General features: G+C 27.7%; 1 protein-coding gene across 7 annotated transcripts in view; it reads left to right on the forward strand.

Annotated features, from left to right (window-relative positions):
• The window catches only part of LOC129908116 (phosphatase and actin regulator 4), a 413,058-nt gene extending 396,139 nt beyond the window's left edge, over positions 1-16,919 (forward strand). For 5 of the 7 annotated variants that reach the window (XM_055984423.1, XM_055984416.1, XM_055984421.1 and 2 more), the window contains 5 exons: positions 3,616-3,982; positions 4,116-4,145; positions 11,719-12,056; positions 12,220-12,496; positions 16,259-16,919. In XM_055984423.1, coding sequence (XP_055840398.1) covers positions 3,616-3,982; positions 4,116-4,145; positions 11,719-12,056; positions 12,220-12,496; positions 16,259-16,274 — 1,028 coding nt within the window. In that variant the 3' untranslated portion in view covers positions 16,275-16,919. The remainder of the gene's footprint in view (positions 1-3,615; positions 3,983-4,115; positions 4,146-11,718; positions 12,057-12,219; positions 12,497-16,258) is intronic. The other 2 variants (XM_055984418.1, XM_055984419.1) reach the window with 2 other exon arrangements.
• The last annotated feature ends 4,972 nt before the right edge of the window (positions 16,920-21,891 follow it).

Consider the following 21,891-nt stretch of genomic DNA (forward strand, 5'->3'; position numbering starts at 1 on the left):
CATATTACAATTTTATAAGGGCTTTTGTATAAAAAATTTCGTTAAAATTGAATTCGTGGTTTGTCACAAAATCAGATTTGAAAAAAAAAACAAACGGTTTTATAATATCAGGAACCGTTTATAATGATTTTCGAAAAAAAAAATTTCATCAAAAGATAAACCTTGCCTAAAAACAAACATTTGGATTTAGTTTAACAAATCGTTCTAGCTGTTTTCGAGAAATTAAACTTTTCCGACATTTTTAAAAATTGGGTACCGTTATTTTTGGTAAAAAAATTTAATTCCAAAAACCCCAGACTCCTTTACTCTATTCGTATGTAGTGCTAAATCTAATAATTTTTCATTTTATTCGAAAAACTCTATCCGCCAAAATTTAATATATTTTTATTTTGTAAAATCAATTTTTTAAAAACGGATGAATATAAAAAATTTAAATGATGTTATATAAAAAAAAATTAAATGGCATACTTCATTTTGAGGTCAAAACCAGAAGATGTTTTTGTAAATTTTATAGTTTTTTTGTTTTTATTTTAAATTTCCAAAAAAAAAAATGTATGAAAGTTTAAAAAGTTTTAATATCCCAAGCAATTTTAAACATAAAAGCAAGTACGTGCGTTCAAGTCGTGCATTTTATTTTAAATCAGTTAAATTATTAATAAAAAATCGAAAAATCGATTTTAATAACACATCTTATAAAATAAGCATTTTAATCAGCTGAACTGCTCTCGAATAGATACCAACGGAGATAGATTCCCTTAAATGGGTCAGTCTTTTTGAAACTGTATAAATAACTTTAATCAAAATAAAATGCACGACTGGGGCCGCACGTACTTGCTCTTATGTTATCATACCTTTTATGTCAAAGCTTTTTTGTAAAAATATTTTGAATTGGTTATAATTTGATTTTTTAAGGAATTTCATAAGAAATGCAAAAATATGTAATTTTTTTTATAATTTCTTAAGCCATATTTCCGTTATCCGTATTTTTTGAGAAACACTAAAAACGCAATTATGTTAGATTTATGTACAACATTACGTGTGTTAAATTTAATCAAAATCGTTAGAGTCGTTTTCGAGAAAATTGGAATAACTCATTAACGATGCACGGGAAGAGCCGACATCGGTGATTTAAAAAAAAAATTTAATATCATATTTTCACTATACGTATTTTTTGAGAAAAACTAAAAACGCAGTTTTGTTAGATTTACGTACAGTATTACGTGGGTCAAATTTAATCAAAATCGTTAGAGCCGTTTTCGAGTAAATTGCAATACCTCGAACATTTTGTATGGGAGGTATATGTTCTAAGCAAGATATTACAAAAAAAAAAAAAACAACCTTGGAAATTACGAAAAAATCATCTTTACCAAATTTAAAGAAAAACCGTTCACCCGTTTAGGCTGCAGCTTCATGTACACCTTTTTTTGACGACGCACAGACGCACCGACGCACAGACCGACGGACGTCATGACGAAAACCACTTTTTCGGACCTCTCCATCATCGTAATGTTAGTTTCAATTAAAACCTCGAATTTTTTTTTTTGACACGAAACCAATACTTGCCCTATAGAGCAAGTAAAAATTTATGTAGGTATGAAAAAATTGAAAAAATTGAAAAGTTTAAAGAAGAAGAATTAAGTTTACTTATAAAATTATTTATGCATGTTACCTGTTTAAAAAAAAAATGTTTGATGCAAGTTGACAAAGTTTGTACCTTATTTTGAATTATATATAAATAATGCATTAATTTTATTTATATTTTTAATTCTGTATATTCTTTGACACAATTGTTTACATACATAATACTGCATTTTAATTGTTTTGAATAAATATCTTATAAATTTAATGAAGAATTTAAAACATGAATAACTTTCATTAACTTAGATGTTTTATGTTAAATGTAAATTTTATTTTTAAATGCTTCCATAAATATGAATATGTACAAAAAAATTATAACTGCTGTATAATCGTACAACGAAGGTAAGGAGATTGTTAAAAAAATTTAAGGTTTCAATTAGGATTTAAATAAATAAAGAATTTAACTTTTAATTAAGTCTCGGAGAAAAATTAATATCATTCTTGTACCTATATAATATTGATAATTTTTTGTTATAATTGAGGTAAGATTAAATTAAAAAAAAATTAAAAAACTTTCAACAAATGGAATTTTTATCTGTAAAAAATTAATTTAATATGAAAATTTTAAATATTTCAAAAACTTTTAACAAATAGATTTTTGTATCTAGAAAAAATTGATTTAATATAGAAACTTTCAAATTAGATTAGATTTTTTTTTTTTTTTTTGTTAGACTTTTATTAAAAAAAAACTTTTTTTTTATTAATAAAAAATGGCCGTTTCCAGCCATACCAGTCCTTGAATTCTATTGTTTTACGAATGTATCAGTTTTAACGTGTGTTAATAAATTGTAAGTTAAGAAAAATAGCAAGACAAAAAAATGTAACTCTGTTAAATAAATTATTAGATTTTTGTGCAGATATTTTTTTTTTATTTATAAGGGAATTTTTTTTTAGTCTATGGAAACATATTTTCTTAAGGGGGGAAAGCCCTCTGGACGACACCTTTTTCAATATTTTTTTATGAAAAACTGAAAGCACTTATTGAAATTTGGAAAAAGACAAGATATTACTGACATTATTAAGTATTGAAAAAAATTTTTTTGAAATGAAAAAATAACAAAATGGCGGCTCTGGAGCCTTTCAAAGTTGACGCCTCTAGTTTACGCCGTGCAATGCACAGGTCCAGGAAATCATCTTAAATCAAAAAGGAAATTTTTTCCCGTTAGATGATATTAGTACGCATTGCATGAACCTAAATTTATTTTTTTTAAATGAAAAATAAAAATTAGAAATCAAAAAAACGAAAAAAACCATGTTTTTTTTACAAAGAAGTAGTTAAAAAAAATATTTACTGTACAAATTTTATTCAACTTTTAGGTTCATGTTGTGGCCAATAAGTTAAGGAGTAATTTGCTTCAAATTTCAAGTCGATAGCTTCATTAGTTTTTGAGTTACATTGCACGGCGCGGAAAAAAACTAGTTTCGAAAAAAATGCGTTTAAAGTTTTCGTTTTCGTACTATGGTAGATTCGGAGCGCATTGGTTTCGGGACTATCTAGGCACTTTTGAGGCTTCATTTAAGGCTAAGACCACTGAAAATAGTTTCTTCGGTTGATAAATAAATTTATCACGCATAAAAAAAATAATGCAAAAATAAAAAAATTCCGGAGGGGTTTCCCCCCTTAATTTTTAATCATAAATTAAATACAGCTTTATGTTAGCTCTTTATTAGGAAATTTTTAGTTTTTTCATTAAGACTTTAAAATTGATTTTAAGAATGAAAATTAAATAAATGAAAAAAAAAACAAAAACAAATTACCCAATTCACTCATCTTTTTATTTAAATTCATTGTTAATAATTTTTTTTTATTTTTTAGTAAAATCTCATAAATTTAATAAAAATTGTAAGCGTGAAATTTTCCTTGCTTACTAAAACCAATTAAATAATTTAAATAATTTCAATATTTTAACAATATTTTTACAATTATAAAATTTCTTTATTTTTTCTTTTTTTTTTTTAACTTAAAAAAAAATTTAGATCCCGATAATGATCAAGATGAACTTGATTCGGAAGATGAATATGCATTCCAACTGCAACAACCAAATCAAAATATTGACACATGTCGTATTGAGGAAATTCCAGCCAAAGAGCCCAGACCAAATGCAGTTCCTCTTAAATCCGCATTGAAAAAGAAGCCTGGCCAATCAAATTCATCACCTGGTACACCAACTCAAGAACAAGCTAATAATCCTGGCGGTAGTTCATCAGGGTCTGGCGGTGGTAATTCAGGTGGAGGCGAAAGAGGAAGTGGTAGTGGTAATAATGGTGGTTCATCATCATCATCATCATCGGCGAATCAGAGGCCATTGATTGTGAGGCAGGAGGCTAATAACTATTCATTAAAGTAAGTAAACAAACAAAACAAAAAAAAAAAAATGAAAAAAAAAACATCAGAAAATGAAACAATTTTTTTTCTGACAAAATTAAATTTTTTTATCTCTCTTTCCCTCTTTTTTATTCTCTTTAATGCTGCGTAGACCAATTCTACGGCCTCGGGTTAGGATATGGTAATAATGAGTTTCTATTTTTTTTTTTTAATTTTTTTTTGTTTCCTATTTTTTTTTTTTTAATTTTGTACAAAAAAAAAGTAAATCTACTCTCTGCGATTGAAGATGCTTTGAGTTTTTTTTTTTATTACCTACTGCTTAAGTTTGTGTATTCATTTGCCATTTTGAAATTAGCATGAAATTAATGTAAATAATCCTCAGACCATGAAAATGGTCTAATTTTAAATTCAAGGATGTAATTGAGATGTTCCTTTTTGAAGGACTCAATTAAAAGAAAAAAAAGACATAGTTATTAATGTGTTTGTTCAAGAAAAAAAAATGGAAAAAATAATGGAAGAATAAATTAGCCATTTTCATTAAGATTTTTTGGTAAGAAAGATGTATCTTTATGATACAATCTTAAATGCCCAAAAAATTTTAACTTTCTTCCTAGTTTAGGGAAGTCCTTGTTTTAATGTTTTGTAATTTAAAAAAAAATCAATATTATGACATTAATCGCTGCTTAAAAACTGAATCTCGGATAATTTAAATTAAAGTGCGTTGATCCGATGAAAATTTCGTCTGGTCTTATCTAAATTATTCACTCAGAAATTTTGTCTCGTTAAAATAAAAATATTCAATAAAAGTCCTTTAAAGTTCCTTTAAAAAAATGAAATTCCTCTCAGATTGAAATAATTTTTGAAGACACAAAAAACTTTTTCGTCTGCTACAAAAAAAAAAACAACAATCTTTAAAAAAAAAAAACAGTGATGCCAAGTATTTCCCCTCGGGTTACAAAATTCCATGTAACTTGGATACAGAAAAATCCTCCTGTTAAATCTATTGATAGCACTCAAGTATTGAATTAGGCAACACCAAGAATGATGAATGAAAAAGTTTGCCCTTTTATTTTTTTTTCTGTTCTTTGTCCTTGACTATGTGTGCGTAAAGAAGTAAGTTCTTAAGCAAGCAATTTGTTCTAATTAAAAAGTTTCTTGTGTTCATTTTATAATCCACAAGGAATATTAACTTTGGATTATCTGGAAATAATTTAAGAACAAAATGAAACAAAAGTTACAAAATTTTTCAAAAAAAAAAAAAAAAAAAAAAACTTAAAAAAATTAATTCCAATAAAGTAAACGAGAATTTAAAGTAAATTTAGTTTAAACGAAAGCGTTTTGCTTTTGGGTTCTTTGACAGTTATAGTCAACAAAGAGTTGGTTTATAATATTTGAAAGTTTTTCACTTTTTGAAAATCATAGAAGAGCGAGAATAAAAGTTTTTTTTTTTTGGTATGCTGGCTGTCGTTTTCAAGGATTAGAAAAGTAGTAGGTACAGTGAAAAGCAATTAAATCGGAAAATTGGAGAAATAAAGTTTTATTGTAGTACCATTAAGTGCTCCATGATTTGAAGTCTAATTTTGCAAATTCTTTTGGAAGAGAGGGGGCTAGGATTTTTGTTTTTTGTGATGGATACCTACTTGATTTTTTTTTCTTTGGGCTTTATAACCTCATTAGAATTTCAGGATTTAAGGTGAAAAAGCCGAATTTTAATGCTTTGTCTCTTGTATAGTTGACTAAGTAAATTCATAAATTAAATAAAACAAATATTGTAAAAATTCTGGGAAGATTCAGTTCAATTGGGGTTTTGAAAAGGAGAATATTAAATATTCTGTTAGCAGTTTTGAAGACAATCAAGAGACACATTTTTCTTGTTTAGTTAATCGAATTTTGTCATCTTAACATCTTAAAAAAATGAGGTTTCATCAACGTAAAGTGAGTCAATAATAAAAGCAACGATGAAAAGTATAGGACCTAAGTTGCTGCCTTAAGGAACACCAAATTAAGCAGGCGTTTACTTACATTCCCTAAAATTGAGAAGATATAAGTTGAAATTAGGTACTGCTTATTGTACATCGAGTCATCTTAAGCATCGAGTTCTATGAATTTTTTTTTCTATTTTTCGCAAAAGGAAGAAAGTAGAACAATTTTAATTAAAAAAAACTTACCAATTGCGGCAAAACTGTTGAAAAATTGTTTAAAAATTCAACCTAAGAAGATATTAAAAAATAAACCCATAATGAATCATTCAAGCATTAAAATATAATCAAACAAATTGACATCTTTTATAATTATAATCCGCAATAAAAGACCTGGGCTCCTTAATCGATTTACTAAAGGTAAATCCAGCCATCCACCACACCAAACCATACCATTTTTGTAACAACACTTCACACACAGAAAACAATTGTTCTCCTTTCATTATGCCTTATTAATTCTTCAACCTCAACCAGTAGAAATTCCAGAGGACATAATAAAATTAGCTGAAAATTCCATCAATCAATAAACCTTACTAATTAACCTTAAATAAATTAATTTTGTGTAAGTATTCTCTCTACCCGTGTAGATTGATGATGGATTAAATTTGTGACATTTTGTCTTATCGGTAACAAGTATAACTTCAAAGAAGAGAAATTGTTTCAAAAATTAACCAGATGATATTGACGTGGAAACATTTTCTTTTGTTCAAAAAAAAAAGGAGAAGACACAAAAAAAAATTTAGTTTCAGTTTTATATCTTTTGTTTGAGAAATAATTGGTTTTATATGTATACCTTTGATATACCTTTTTTTCTGCTACCAAAAATGCTACTTTTTTTGTGTGTTTCACCTCGAATACAAAAGAATCTTTCGCCAGATAATAACAGTTTATGTTTTTGAAAAGAAAATTTTATTTGCTAAAGTAGGTACACAAAATTTTCTAGTTCCTTTCTTTTCATTATTTCGTGTGTGTGTGTTTGCTCATGAAAAAGAGTCTTTTAAGTTTCAATTGTTTGAAAGAGTTGGGATTATTCAAGGCAAAGAACTGTTGAGTAAATTTCCTCAGCCAAGAAAGGGGTTATTTACAAAAAGGATAATTTATTTTAGAAATTAAGTTGAAAAATTACAAAGTCCTTAACTTAACTTTGATATCATTCCTCACGATATTTTCCACATGAACTGAGAAAAAAAGGATACAAAATCGTTAAAACAAATTTCCTGTCCAAGTCTATAAAACTCTTTAAAAAAAATATTCTATCGCTGGACTGTGTTATATCGGACACTCAGTTGTTAATTCAAACTATCTCAGATAATATTCTTACCATCGTCACAGGAAATACCAATTTTATTTTACATTTTATGTAGGATCTGTATCCTTTTATTGATTTTTTTTTTCTGTCGAAACATCTTATCTGAATAGATATTTGAAAATCTGCAATAATCATCAAATAGTTGAAATTCCATTTAATATTTTGTGTGTCAAATAAGGAAGTAGAAACATTCCTTCTCCTCACATCCTACAACCATTTGCATGTTTTGAAGGACAGACAATTGACGAACAAAAAAACAAAAAAAGGACGATTTTTTTTTCGACACGCGATGTTCTTTTGCGAAGGTGAAACCATTTCATATAAATTTTCACTTAAATGCATATCTACGAGTTGAAATTGTATAAAATACATTACATACATATATCTAACTATCTACTACATAGATATGTATATTTTGGAGGAAAATAATTGAAAACTATAAAATTGTCATGTCGTCTGCATTTCGTATAAGGACATACATTTTAAGAGTAAGAGAGAGAGATTTTAAAATTAAATGAAGCATTTTTGACAAAATGAAATGAAATTTTCAAGGTTCACTTATACCATCTTACTGTGTTGGTATATCTTTGTGTTGATGTTTTGCTCAAATTGCTTTTTTTAAAAGAACATTTAAATATAATTGAATGCAAAAAACTTTATTTGAATTATATATTTTTTCGGCGGAAATATTTCCATTACTAAAAAAGAAACAGACAAAAGGATAAAAATATTTTATTTATGATATTGATTTAGGTATTTTTTTACAATTTAGGGCAAATGGCTTACAACTTTTACCGTTATTTAACTACCAGTGTCTTCTTTCATTCCAACTTGGTTCCATTTGATTCACACAATGTTTATTAAGGTGGGTCAAAAAAATCGAAATTCTTTTTTTTTTGATTTGGTACTCCGAAAAATCGATTTCTAGACACCTCTAGAATATACACACCAAATATGAGTCTTAATATTAATGGGAAGGTCCTCCGCTTTACAATTTTCCATTTTTACATCAAGCTTCTACTAAAAAAAAAATAATTTTTTTATTAATTGACTTTTTAGCAAATTTCTTTACATATTCTTGTAGGAAATTGAACGTTCTACAAAAAAGGTCTTGTACACTTTTTTCGTTTATCTAACCGTTTAATAGATATTTGAGGTGCAAAAATCGAGAAAATCTTTAAAAATTCGTTTTTTGTTCTTAATTTTGTAACAACTTGAAAAATTATAATAAACAAACGCGCAAGACATATTCTTGTAGGAAAAAGATTGTTCCACAAAAAATGTCCTATTAACTTTTTTCATTAATCTAACCATTCTAAAGATATTTGAGCTCAAAATTAAAAAAAGTTATAAAAACATTTTTTACTTTTCAAAATTTTCTAATTCACTGAAAATTCATTATTTTCAAATTAGCAAGATATATTCTTGTAGAGACTTAAACGTTCTATAAAAAATTCCTTGCAATCAAATTGATTGCTTTAACCGTTTAGAAGATATTCGTATCCAAACCAATGCCCACTGATTTCAGTAGTTTTCTTATGACTCGTATGCATTGCGATTTGGATACGAATATTTGCCCCAGTTCGATCCCCGGCCTGGTCGTCTGTTTTTTTTTTTTTTTTTTTCCCTCTTAAAACCCTACAAGTGCAGATTTTTAAACAATAAGGAAAACCCGATTGTTTTAATAAGGTTTCCTTCTTGGATGAAAACCATAGAGAAATCTTATTGTTTTTGTTCTATTTTATGTGGTCTATTTATCTCTGTGTGTCTAAAATCCTTACCGGGTTGGGGTCAAAATTCTGGTAGGGTCAAAATTCTTTTGTCAAAATTCTGCCAGGGTCAAAATTCTTTTGTCGAAATTCTGATTTCAAAAGCAGAATAGAAAAAAAAGCAGAGTTTTTCTTAAAAAAGCAGAATTTTGAAAAGCAGAATTTTGAAGCCAGAATTTTGACCCGATCCCATCCTTACCCTACATTCCTTCCGATAGAGTATTTCAAGATACAAACAAATTTTGTGCAGTATGTATACAAAAATCATTTTATTATTAGTGCATTTGCTTCCATTACAAATTAAAAATAAAATGTATTGTAACTGAAAAATTTTGCATTAAAAAAAAATGTTACCATTGAAAAAAAAAAAAATTTATAGCAACCAAAAAGATTTTGCATTAAAAAAATGTTATTGCAAATGTAAAAAATTTGCATTGAAAATAAAGTTTTTATAATATTTTGTATTAAAAAAAAAAAAAATTTGCAAAAATTTTCTGCATTGAAAAATCAAATCGAAGCGAAATTGCATGAATTTTTTTTCAATATTTGTCAAATTTCTAATAATTTTTCCTATTTGACCATACATTAGCTATTTCAGCTACATATAATATTGAACAAAATGTAAGGCCAAATATTTAAAATTGTAAGAAATTTGACGAGTATTTAAACAAAAATATTCAGTGCACACAATTAGAATTCAATTTTTTTTTTTCAATGCAAAAAAAATTTTAATTTGCAATAGGTAATTGTTTTTTTTTAATACAAAATACATATGTTTATTTGCAATAAAAATTTTATTTTTAATGCAAATTTTTTTCAGTTGCAATAAATATTTCTTTTTTTAATCTAAAATGCTTTTAAAGGACTTAGTACTTATTAGTTTATAACTCTTGGTAGTCGGTCTTCAATTTTCTTTTGGTTTATAGTTCTTCCCCGAAAATTTAATAGTGTTCTTAGAATCTTCATCTAAAATCATTTTTGAATAATTTTTCGGCTTTTTCTGATCTCTTCAGTTTTAATTTGACTTTTTGACTCTTTCTAATAAGCAGCAATAGAAAAACTTTTAAGATCCTTAAAATATACTACCTTCACGCTTGTCTGCTATAAAAAAAAATCATGTGTGCAGTGTGCACTTCACACATGGTAGAAGTGAAACCTTAAAAAATCATTTTCTTGCAAACAAAATCGAAAAAATCTACCTTTTTTTATTCCTTCACATTTAAATCCATTTTTTTTATATGACAACCTATCATAAATTTTATATCATCTGAAAGCTTATTATATGATGCTTCAATCATATTTCTAACAAGCCTACAAAAAGGGTAAGAATTTTTTAAAGCCAACCATGTCGATATTTCAAACTGAGATTTCGGTACTTCCTACACCGGTTGCTGGTCATCGGCAACAGATCTCCACAAGTGTTTTGAGGTATTTTTCAAGTTTTTCAATTTAAGATTGTGTAACTTGTAGAGCACGTACGGTTATGTGTGATACATATATCAAATGAAAAGTTATGTTATCAGCATGCGTATTAAAGTTAAATCAAATTTGTATGTGTAACGTGTTTAAAAAAGGAATATCTAATATGAAATTAACTGAAACTTTGCAAAATTATAGATAATTTGATTACCTGTCTTCAGTATAAATTCCATTTATCTGTCTATTAAAACAAAAAAGTTATAATCAATTGATTTTTCCTGTCGCTTTTTCGTTTCATCGTGTCTCACTACGATACTAAAGATGTTTTCACTGCAAAAACCCGGAGAAACATTGCAGGTCTTTCTTTTTTAGGAGTGTTACTAGATTTGATATTTTAACTTTGCGGCACATTTCTTACTGCCTACTGATATTTCTGCAAGATGCCTTCTGATTTAATCAGCAACTTTTTTCTGTAAATTTTCAATGATACCAATCTTTCTTTGATCTCCTTAAAGAGAAATGCCTTCCCATTGACATACTACTTTCAAAGAAATTGAGTTTTATGGTTCTACACTTTTCAAGCATTTGGTAGTTATTGGTATTGTAATAAAGGATAAACTGGCCTGGTAAGAGAGCATAGAATCAATTAATGAAATGCCACGATGTGAACTTTACAGCAGCATTCAAAACATTTTCTTTTTGTTTATTTTTGTAAGTTACCTTTGAATACCAAAATGAAATGGTCCAGAATCTTCATCATTATTTGTTCATTAACAAAAAAAAAATCACGAAAAGGTTTTATCAGAATTTCTCATTTCTGATATAATTCAAATTCCTTGGAAATTTTACCTATCACTCTAAAAGTCTGCTTATGACAGGTTTTCTTTTTTTTTTCAATTTCTTCAGAAAAATATTTTTTGTTTTCCAAGAAATAAAAGAAAAACCGAATTCAACCAAAAATTAATCTGAGCCATGTTAAAAGTAAAAGAACAAATAAAACTTCTGCGAAATTAAAATTGTGATTGTTGAAGTGGTAAGAATTGGTTGAGCATGAAAGCGCACACTTTTGGTAAATTCCAAAAAAAAAAAAAGTAATAAAGAAACGCACTCGACTTGAATTTAACTCAAAAAATCAATAATTACAGCATGAAAAATGAATCTGAGTTTTTTTGATTTGCTACTTTTGATATAAAAAAAATTCGCTTGCATGAAATTTATTTTTTTCTTTTTTCATAAATAAATTTATTAATTTTATTTTTTGGTTTTTTATATTCACAGTAGGCTCAATATACCATGCCAAGTAGAGAACAAGGAAAACACTCGACCAATTGTGATAAACGAGAATAGTGATAGTGACGAAGGTGATGGCAGAATTCTCTACCGGGGCAGCGACGACAATGATCGTCAGGCAAAAATCGCCCGAAGAGAAAGTTTATCACTGAAATTACAACTGCGACCGGACAAACAGGATCTAATCAATCGGAATATCCTGCACCAGGTGACAGACAACGAGATCAAAGAATCCAAGGAAGCAATCGGTGCTAGACTTATACGTCGGCTATCGATGCGTCCGACTGCCGAGGAATTGGTGGAAAGGAATATTCTAAAGAGTAAATGTAACTGCAACTAATCGGTTGAATTTGCTTGCTAACCGAAAGGCACACCCTTTCTCTTTTTTTCTCTTTTCGCCCCCATTTCCCCCCGAAAACCCTTCCCCAATCCTTTTTTTTTTGTTTTCTCTTTCCCTTTTTTTTGTTTGATTTTGAAACGAACCTCTAGCACAATCACCCGCCGAAGAGAAGAAACAAAAAGAAGAAAAGAAGAGCTATTTGCTGCGGAAATTAAGTTTTCGGCCCACTGTCGAAGAACTCAAAGAGAAGAAAATCATTCGGTTTAATGATTATATCGAGGTGACACAGGCGCACGACTATGATCGAAGGGCCGATAAGCCATGGACAAGACTGACGCCTAAAGACAAGGCTGCCATACGGAAGGAATTGAATGAGTTTAAATCATCAGAGATGGCAGTGCACGAGGGCAGTCGGCATTTAACGAGGTAAGATTATGTGGTGAAAAATTCTTTACAATACGTTCAGGTCTGTATTCAAAATATCTGCAAATATCTTCTTCAGAATGTAAGAAAAAAAAATATTTAGATGCAAATAACTCAGCAACCAAATCTCCAAGAAACTTTTAGTTTTCGGTTATTTAAAGAGCTTAAAGAGACCTTTCTTTTGATATCTCACTCGATGATTTTGGAGGAAATTTTTTAAAATGCATTTTTTCGGCAAGGGGTTAACCTTGATTTTTCTCGAAAATCCCCAAAAAAAAAAATTATAATTTTTGTTACCTTAATGAAAGGCCTGTTCACTGTGAACTCATATCTGTTAACCAAAACTTATTTCGCGACTCTGGTCCGCAGATATTCGACTTAATTTAAGAAAAAAAAATGTTTGGATGCAAATAACTCAGCAACCAAGCGTCCAAGAAACTTTTGGTTTTCAGTTATGAATAGAGCTTAATGAGACCTTTCTTATGATATCTCACTCGATGAATTTGGAGGAATTTTTCAAAATGCAATTTTTTTCGGCAAGGGGTTAACCTTGATTTTTCTCAAAAATCCCAAAAAAAAAATTATAATTTTTGTTACCTTAATGAAAGGCCTGTTCACTGTGAACTCATATCTGTTAACCAAAACTTATTTCGCGACTCTGGTCCGCAGATATTCGACTTCAAATTTAAGAAAAAAAATGTTTGGATGCAAATAACTCAACAACTAGACCTCCCAAAAGCTTTTGGTTTTCAGCTATGAATAAAGCTTGGAGAGACCTTTCTTATGATATCTCACTCGATGAATTTGGAGGAATTTTTTAAAATGCAATTTTTTTTCGGCAAGGGCTTAGCCTTGATTTTTTCTCGAAAATAAAAAAAAAATTATATAATTTTTGTTGTCTAATTACCAAAGGCTTTTTAACTGTGAACTCATATCTGTAAACCAAAACTTGTTTCGGTACTTTGGTCCGCAGATATCTGCTTCAGAATGTTGGAAAAAATAAATTTTTTGATGCAAATAACTCAGCAACCAAGCGTCCAAGAAACTTTTGGTTTTCAGTTATAAATAGAGCTTAAAGAGACCTTTCTTATGATATCTCACTCGATGAATTTGGAGGAAATTTTTTTAAATGCATTTTTTTTTCGACAAGCCCAAAAAAAAAAAACAAAGAAGTTGCAAAATTTCAGTAACCTCGAAAAAACATGTCATCATATATTTCCGTTTGCTTTCATATAGCTCAGTCGGTTAACTTATTTTACAGAAATAACTTAACAATTTCAATAATGTAGATTGTAGAGCATTTACTTTACCTTTGTTTTGAAATTGAATCAAATTCAAAGTAAACTAAACATCGCAACACAAATAACGACAAAGTTTGTTTTTTTTTCACAAAACCAAAACCTTTAAAACAACATTTCCTTATTAAGTATTTGATTTTAATTGAAACTTTTCCTTTAATTTCCGTAACCAACTTCTTTGTTGATCCAAATTAAGGAATCCCCCCCCTTTTTAAAAAAATGTCTCTCTAAATATTGCACTGAGCCATCTCAATAGCAATTGTCACCATTACTGTGTATATTCGTTTTCATTTAGTCCAAAGGACAATGACGAAAATAAAACGAGCTACCCTTTGTTCGATTTCGTTTAAAAAGCCACAAAAACGTTTTTCCACTGCAAATGTTGCATTCTAAATTATACGACAACAGCTCGAAGCAATTTTCGACTTGCCTCTTACCTTCTATCGCCCTCCTTAGCAAAAAAAAAAAAAAATAAAAGAATAGAGCTTACAAAGAATCCTCTCATCGCAAATTCGATTTTAATTGCTTTCCTCTAAAATTCAGCGCAAATATTTGCATGGCCCTGTTTTTGTATGTCCTCTATCTCTTTTCAATTCTCCTTATTTTTTTTTTTTCCTTTTTGCTAATTCTCTATGGTCCGTTGTTGTTTTGTCTTTTAATTGAGGATATATCCACTTGAACATGACCATACAAAAAAAAGACTGAAGGCAGAGAATCTTAAATGGTATCCTGGTAAAGCCATACCGGGTTCCGGTGTAGACTAATTTTTTATTGTGTTAGAAAGGACCATCATATTGTGTCTTTGTGGTTATGTAAGAGCTAATTTCCTTCAAACGCCATTGTTTCTATATATTTTTTTTATTTTTCAAAATTTATCTTTGGGTCTATTTTTTTTTTTTTTTTTGTAAAGGCCAGAAACTAAATATCTCTCAAAAAGTAATAAAATGCATCTAATTAAAAAACAAGAAGAAGAGTGGCTTCTTTGTTGACAAACTCTTGGTCAGGTTAACCTTTTTTACATAAAAGGCAATTAATTCACATGGACGACACGAAAGAGGATTCTCTTCCTGTTGTTCCTTCCTCTCTCTCTCTCTCTCTCTCTTTAGTTCGTTGTAAAGTTTTTCATTGAAATTTCATCGAGATATATAGAATTCCAATGGAAACGTATATAATTCCGTTATAGCAAATACCCCAAAAACGGAATACCACATTGTCAACTAAATCATTCAAAAAATTGAAAGAGCTTCCCTCTCGGATGTGGATTTCAAAGTTAAATTGAGAGGTAGTGTATAGTGATGTTGGAGGGAAATTCGAAATTGAAAGCAAACACCTTGTAATGGAAAGGAATATAATATTCACTGGCAAAGGACTTGACACGTACAATGACTTGTATGTCGGATTTTGGTTTACCTACATTTTTTTCGGTTTGACTTGAATTCTCTTTGATATATTATTGTTTTGGGAATTTTTTATTGAATAAATAGTTTAGAAATGCTGAGGATGATTGTAAGGGGAAATTGTGGTCCTGGATCGTCATATTTTTGGAAAATTGGTATTCTGAATACTGAATACTGACTTTTGAATGCCTTAAATTCAAAGTTTTTTGAATTATAATATTTGTTGAACCCTTATTAACTGCACCTGCCATAGGACCGGGTTTTTTATACAAAATCATCTTATATTAAAATTATAGAAAATTTGCAAAAAACATTTTTTTTGATTTTTTAAAAATATTTAAAATTTTTTTTTATTACCTAATCAATTTTTTTAAAACGGGTTATAATTATATTTCTTTAAGATGACATACCAATTTTTTTTTGTTTTTGAAAAATGGAAACAAAATTTTTATATATAAAAAATTATTTTTTCAAATTTTTCAAAAATTTGATTTTCAAATTTTTGTTTCTAAAAATTCCTTTTCATACAGGAAATCAGATGGTATTCTTTATTTTGTAAAAAAAAAATCAATTAAAACGGTGTTTCATTAATAATAAAAACAGATTTTTATGTATTTTTTTTACATTATCGAAAATGCTCAGTTGCGAATTAAATTACCGCATTCGTCTTGCTTCTTATTTATTACAAAAGGTTCTTATAGTTTTCGTCTGTGGCGGCAGCACCTTAGTAACATGTAAAGTTTTTAGCAGTAGACGAAAATGTTACGTATACGCCATAGTGAATGTAAAAGTTTAAATTTCAAGAAAGTTGATACCAAATTTCTGTGAAATAGGCACTGAAGACCCTTTTTAATCTGAATAAAGTAGTTCAAATGATGTAATTGGTCACCCATGTGTATGGGGTGCGAAATATTTCATTTAACATCGTCGAAAAAAAAAATTAATTTCAGTAAAGTCCACTAAGATTTTTTAAAATTGTATTTTATTGAATTTTCGGTAAATTTAGTATCGTTCTATGATTGAAACTTTATGATTGACATTTTTTTTCTTTTATTTTTCTATTTCAACAGGTTCCATAGGCCATGACAGTTGCAATGGGAAAAAGATTATTACAATTTTGTTAATGTTCAAATTAACAATTCACAAATAGTAATTAATAAAATCAACTATAACAACAACAAAAACCATAACAAATGCAACAACAATATAAAAAATGTCATCGCCAATAATACCGCCGCCGCCACCGCAGCTCCTGATTTAACTACAAATCCAACAACTTTAATAATAATAAAAAAATCAACAAACAACAAAACAACAACAACAACAAATAAAGCAGTAGAAATTGTAGCAGCTGAAGCATCAGTTAATGTAGAAAATATCAACATCAATGTCATCATTAACAAATATTTAAAACTATCATCATTAGAAGAACTACAACAAAAACAACAGCAACAAAATGGGTTTCAATTACCAATTCATCAACAACATCAATTATTACAACTAAAACCAGATCAACTACAAAAACAACAACATCCATGTTTCGTTGTCGAATCAAATATTCTTAAAATATTCATAATTTTCTATCAATTTTTAATTAATTATTTAAATAATTATTATTATAATTATAATTTATATTTTCATCAAAAAATGAAAACTATAAAAATAATTTAAATATTATTTTGGTTAATAAATATTATTTGACATCAATGCAATTACTATTGCAAAAGTATATTTTTTGAAAATTTAACTTATTTGGTTTTTAACGAGACAAATACATTGTTTGTATGCATGAAAAAAAAAAAATCATAGAAACAAAGGAATTTTGAAAAGTTTTTTTGGACTAAAAAAATAAGAGCAGGGTGTTGGATTGAGTTGAAATAGATTAAAACGAGAAACAATAAGACATTAAAATTTTGATTTAATTTATTTTGGTAATAAATTCTTCTTTGTTGCCCACATAAGACAGGATAATCGGTATTTAAAAAAAACATTTAAGTATTTTACATGAAGCAATAATATGTACTGTGATAGAAATACCATTTTCATATTACAAACAAATTTGACGGAAATTCGAGAAAAATAGGGAAATACAAAATTTTGACATTAATTGACCTAAAGAATTATAGCTTTTCAGCAATTAGCCAAAAAATAGACTTTAATAAAATTTGAGCTTTGAGAGGAGAATTATCAAAATTATTCTTGATCAATTTTGACAAGTCTAAAGAATTTTTAATGAAAATGAAAATCATAAAGATCATTAATGTGTCGTTTGACATTAATAAGGGCAAAACTCCTCTTTCAAAACAATTTTTTTTTATTTTTTAAAGGCTTCCGAGCAGTCGTTTTTGTTGCGACAAAGAATTCTCAGCTTAAACAAAAATAATACCATTTTGTTGATGCTTTTATTTTCAAGTTTTAAGTTTTTAGCGTCTGACGACAACCTTTGTTTTAATGTTTTTTCACTGTAGACTTTGAATGACCTTGAAATTGCCCTCAGAATATAAACAACCAATATTCAAACTATCATTTGTTTTAGGACTGTAAATGGCTTAAAAGGTCAACTGCTTTCATTAAATAGTCAGCGAAAGATATTATTAAAAAATATTTTTGAAAATGTTACGTATACGCCATAGTGACTATATAAAATTTAAATTCAAGGTCATCTACCCAATTTCTATCACATAACAAATAATGAAAACTGGAGACCCTTGTTAGCTTCGATATAGTATTTCAAATGATTTAATTGGTCACCCAAAAAAAAAATGTAGCCCTTTAGATTTTTGTTATTAAGAAGAGACCTCAAATTCGGAAAAAAGCATTTCATTTTGCCTACACGTGATAAAAAATTGAAGCTGAAAAATTGGCTACAAAATTGTTTCCTCTAGTTTTGAAAGAGTTGAAATATTTTTTAAAAGCGCTGACAAGAACTTTAAAACTTTTTTTTTAAATTATTTTGTAGAATTGAACTTCAAGTAGCATTTATTGACAGGCTGTCAATTTTTCCCATAAATAAAAATAAGAGTGGCACTGTATCTTCAAAATCTGATTCAAAATAAAAATCGTTGAATCACACCAACGTAAGCAAGAGTTACTAGTAGACCTAAATCCTTTTTTGAGCAATTTTTTTTACATACCTCGTGATTTTCAAGTTTTAAAAGTATTATTTGTCCAAACGCCATAGATTCTTACTAGCCAAACTTACCAGTAAGGTAAATAAACTAAACAACTTGCTAAAGTCAGCAAGAAAAGTTTTTAATTACTTAAGCCTTAATAAATATTTATTTCTGACTGACGGTTTAGTGACCAAAAGTCATAAAGTTCTAAAATCTTGTTCATCAAACAATAGCCCTAAATAAATATCGGCTTTTTTCTGGATTGTTTATTTTGGGTTTCAGATTTCACCTTTCCACTTCTATTTTTCTTAAAAAAAAACAAAGATTTACAAATCTTAAAACAAAAAACAACAAATTTGAATTTTTTTATAGCACCTTTTATTTTTATGATATGATTATATTTTGAACACAAAATATTCCCTGTGAAATAGTTTTTATATTGCTTCATACTTAATTTGAGATCCAATTTAAATTAAATTAATTCTGTTCATTTTGATATGTCCTTGACGATATTGTATACTTTTTTTACAACTATTTTACTTAAAAATTTTAAATCAAAAGAATTTATTGATATTTTCATTATAAATTACCTTAATTGCTATTTTTATGCCTGCGGTACAAAAACAATAACACACAAAAATGATTTTTTTTAAAATAAACCTCATGCTATGATAAAATACAAAAAGTGAAAAAAAAATTAAAAATAAACACATTGGTTGTTATAAAACAAAATAAATAAAGTAAAACATTAAAAAAACATCTTAAATTAAAAAAAAAAAAAACTTAAAAACAAGAAACTGATTCAAGCATTAAATTAAAGAAAAAGAAAATCAAACATGTAACATATAAAAAAAAATATTATTATTTCATGATTAATTTTAAAAGAAGAAAAAATACCATTATAATTAAAATTTTAAATAAAAATAAATTCCACTAAATGTATAAGATTATTAATTTTTTTTTTATTATTTTAAGTCATATTCTTTAAAAAATATTTTATTTCATATTAAAAGAAAAAGAATTAAATTTTTAATTTCATATAATCAAAAAAAAATAATATTAAATAACATGAAATATTTCATTGATCGATATTCTTTTATAAATTTTGTAAATAACATAAAGTATGTAAAAAAATAATAATACAACAACCTCAACAACAAAAAAATACATATATATTTCTTTCAGACATTTCAATAAAATATAGACAAAATATTGCATCTTTTTTGTAGTTATATTAAATTTATTTTCAATTAAATAATTACGAAATAAAAATATTATATCATAGAGCAATACAAATTTTGATTTTTAGAAAAATAAAAAGCATTAAATGTTAATTTGTTTTCTATTATATTGTTTGTTTTTTTTTTTTTTTTTTGTAAAAACAAATTAATTTTTCTTCATTGCATTAGTTTTGTACGAATTAACACATAATAAATTGTTTCTATATTTGTTTCAATTAAATTTAAAATATAAATATATTTTTATTATTTTTACTTATTAAATATATGCAACTAAATCAATGATTTTAATCTACAAGAATTAAAAAATAAAAATAATAATAACAAAAAGGAGTTAAAATAAAATTATTTTAAAACAATTTAGTTAAAATCTTGTTTTTTTTATTTTCATTATTGTTTTTTTTTTTAATTTTTTTTTACATCATTTGAACAAAAATAGATATCAAAATTTACTGTGTCAGATTTATTGTTTCACTCTATAGGTACATTGCGCGTTATTTTGAAACTTATGAAATTATTTATGAATTTCAGGATAAACCTAATATCATTCAATTTTAAAGTTCAAGTGACCTCAACTCCAAATTTATAAAGCGTTTCGCCCAGGTACGACAGTGGGCTCATCAGTTAGATCTGTCGTACCCTTACTAAGACGCCTTATTTTGGTCGATGTTTACCGACTCTATATAAAACTCACAGCATGAATATACTGATCGAAGTTGTCATTTTTTTAAATTTAAAAAAGCTCATATTTCATTTAATATATCAATTTAACAGTTTTGAGATTTTCGAAAGTATGAAAAAGTCATTTGTGTTCAAAAGACTTTAAACGAAAGCTAGAAAATGTGCATTGGCATGCAAGCTCCAACGATCATAATTTTGAATGTTGAATTTTCAGACTTTTTACATTCGAAAATAGTTAAGAACGTTTTATTGGATGGTGTTTTAAAGAATTTTTGTATTCTCCGCTGGCAGCTTACAAACACTGAAAATAATAGTTGTCAAAAAACTTAAAAACAAATTCGGAAAACGATGTTACATGATTTTTATTGACTATATTATTCGATTCATAACTGTTAACAGATTTATTCTATCACGTCTTGTTTTTTTAACCTTACTCATCACTATTCTTCTTATACCTTAAGTCTCAAAAACTCAATTTTTATGTTTAGTAGAAAATATGTTTATTTTTTCTGAAATATTTTTTTGAACCCAAATCAAGATTCACAAATTGTTATCTTCATTAAAGAAAACCATTAGTTATGTTAACCACTAAGATTTTGAAATATAAAAAATTTCTATTTGCAATATTTTTGATTCAAAAAATTAATTTTTGAAAAGAAATCAATATGTACATATATTATGACTTTTTGAGTTTGTATAAGTAGTTTTGCAAAACCAAAATTTTACTGTGATCCAATTCGACGTCAAAAGCACCGAAAAACCGCGTTTTTGAACTGTTAATGGTTAAGTAAATCGAGCTAAATTTTGTTCGGTGACTTCATAACTGTTGCCAAAAAATAATTGTGGGGTGGTGTAGCTAGAGTTTGGTTCGATCCGAATGAATTCAGAATATTGATGGCATTGAGATTAAGTAATAAAGTTTAGTGTGGCAGAAGGTGTTACGCATATCTACACGCAGACTGAACGTTGAACTTTACATAACTTGTCTTGGTTTTCCAGTTTAATTTTCTATCCAAAATAAGACCCAGATATTTAGCTTCTTCTAAAAAGTAAGTGGAATAGAGGGAGGGTCTAGTTGTGAAATATTCAGCCCTATTGTGAGTTTCACGTGAACAGGATTTTAAATCATATTTCACTTTTATTAATGTGATTTTCGGGCGAAAAGTTGTGCACGCTCAGAAAATTCATCGCATTTTAAACTTTTTTTCCAGACATTATCGGAGGTAATCGACAGCTCTTTTCATCCTTAAATTGTGGCGAGGAACAAAAAGCCAGTTTAGCGGAAAATTTTAATTTCCCCTTCGGATGGAACTCGCAATAGCTTTCAAAATTCCCTGCGAACAAAAATATTCTGGGTGAAAACATGTGAAACTCACAATGAGCTGACTATATTTTCTTAACCTTTTTATATTCCAATATTTTTCGAAAAAGTGAAAACAAATGTAAAAAAATATTTTTTCGCCTCACAACCAGAATATAATAATTCCAGGTCCAAGTTAGCAATTCAGATTTTCTGGAAAATCCACATTCGAAGGTCGGCTCTACGGATTCTAGAGAGGAGGATTCTAATATTTAATAAATTCTTAAACAAAAAAACAACAATTAGGAATAACTTGATCATCATAATTTTAATAAATCGCTAGAGTGTACAAAAGAATGTTTAAGGGGTAA

Source organism: Episyrphus balteatus, chromosome 2, assembly GCF_945859705.1.
Source record: "Episyrphus balteatus chromosome 2, idEpiBalt1.1, whole genome shotgun sequence".
Classification (NCBI taxonomy): Eukaryota; Metazoa; Arthropoda; class Insecta; order Diptera; family Syrphidae; genus Episyrphus; species Episyrphus balteatus.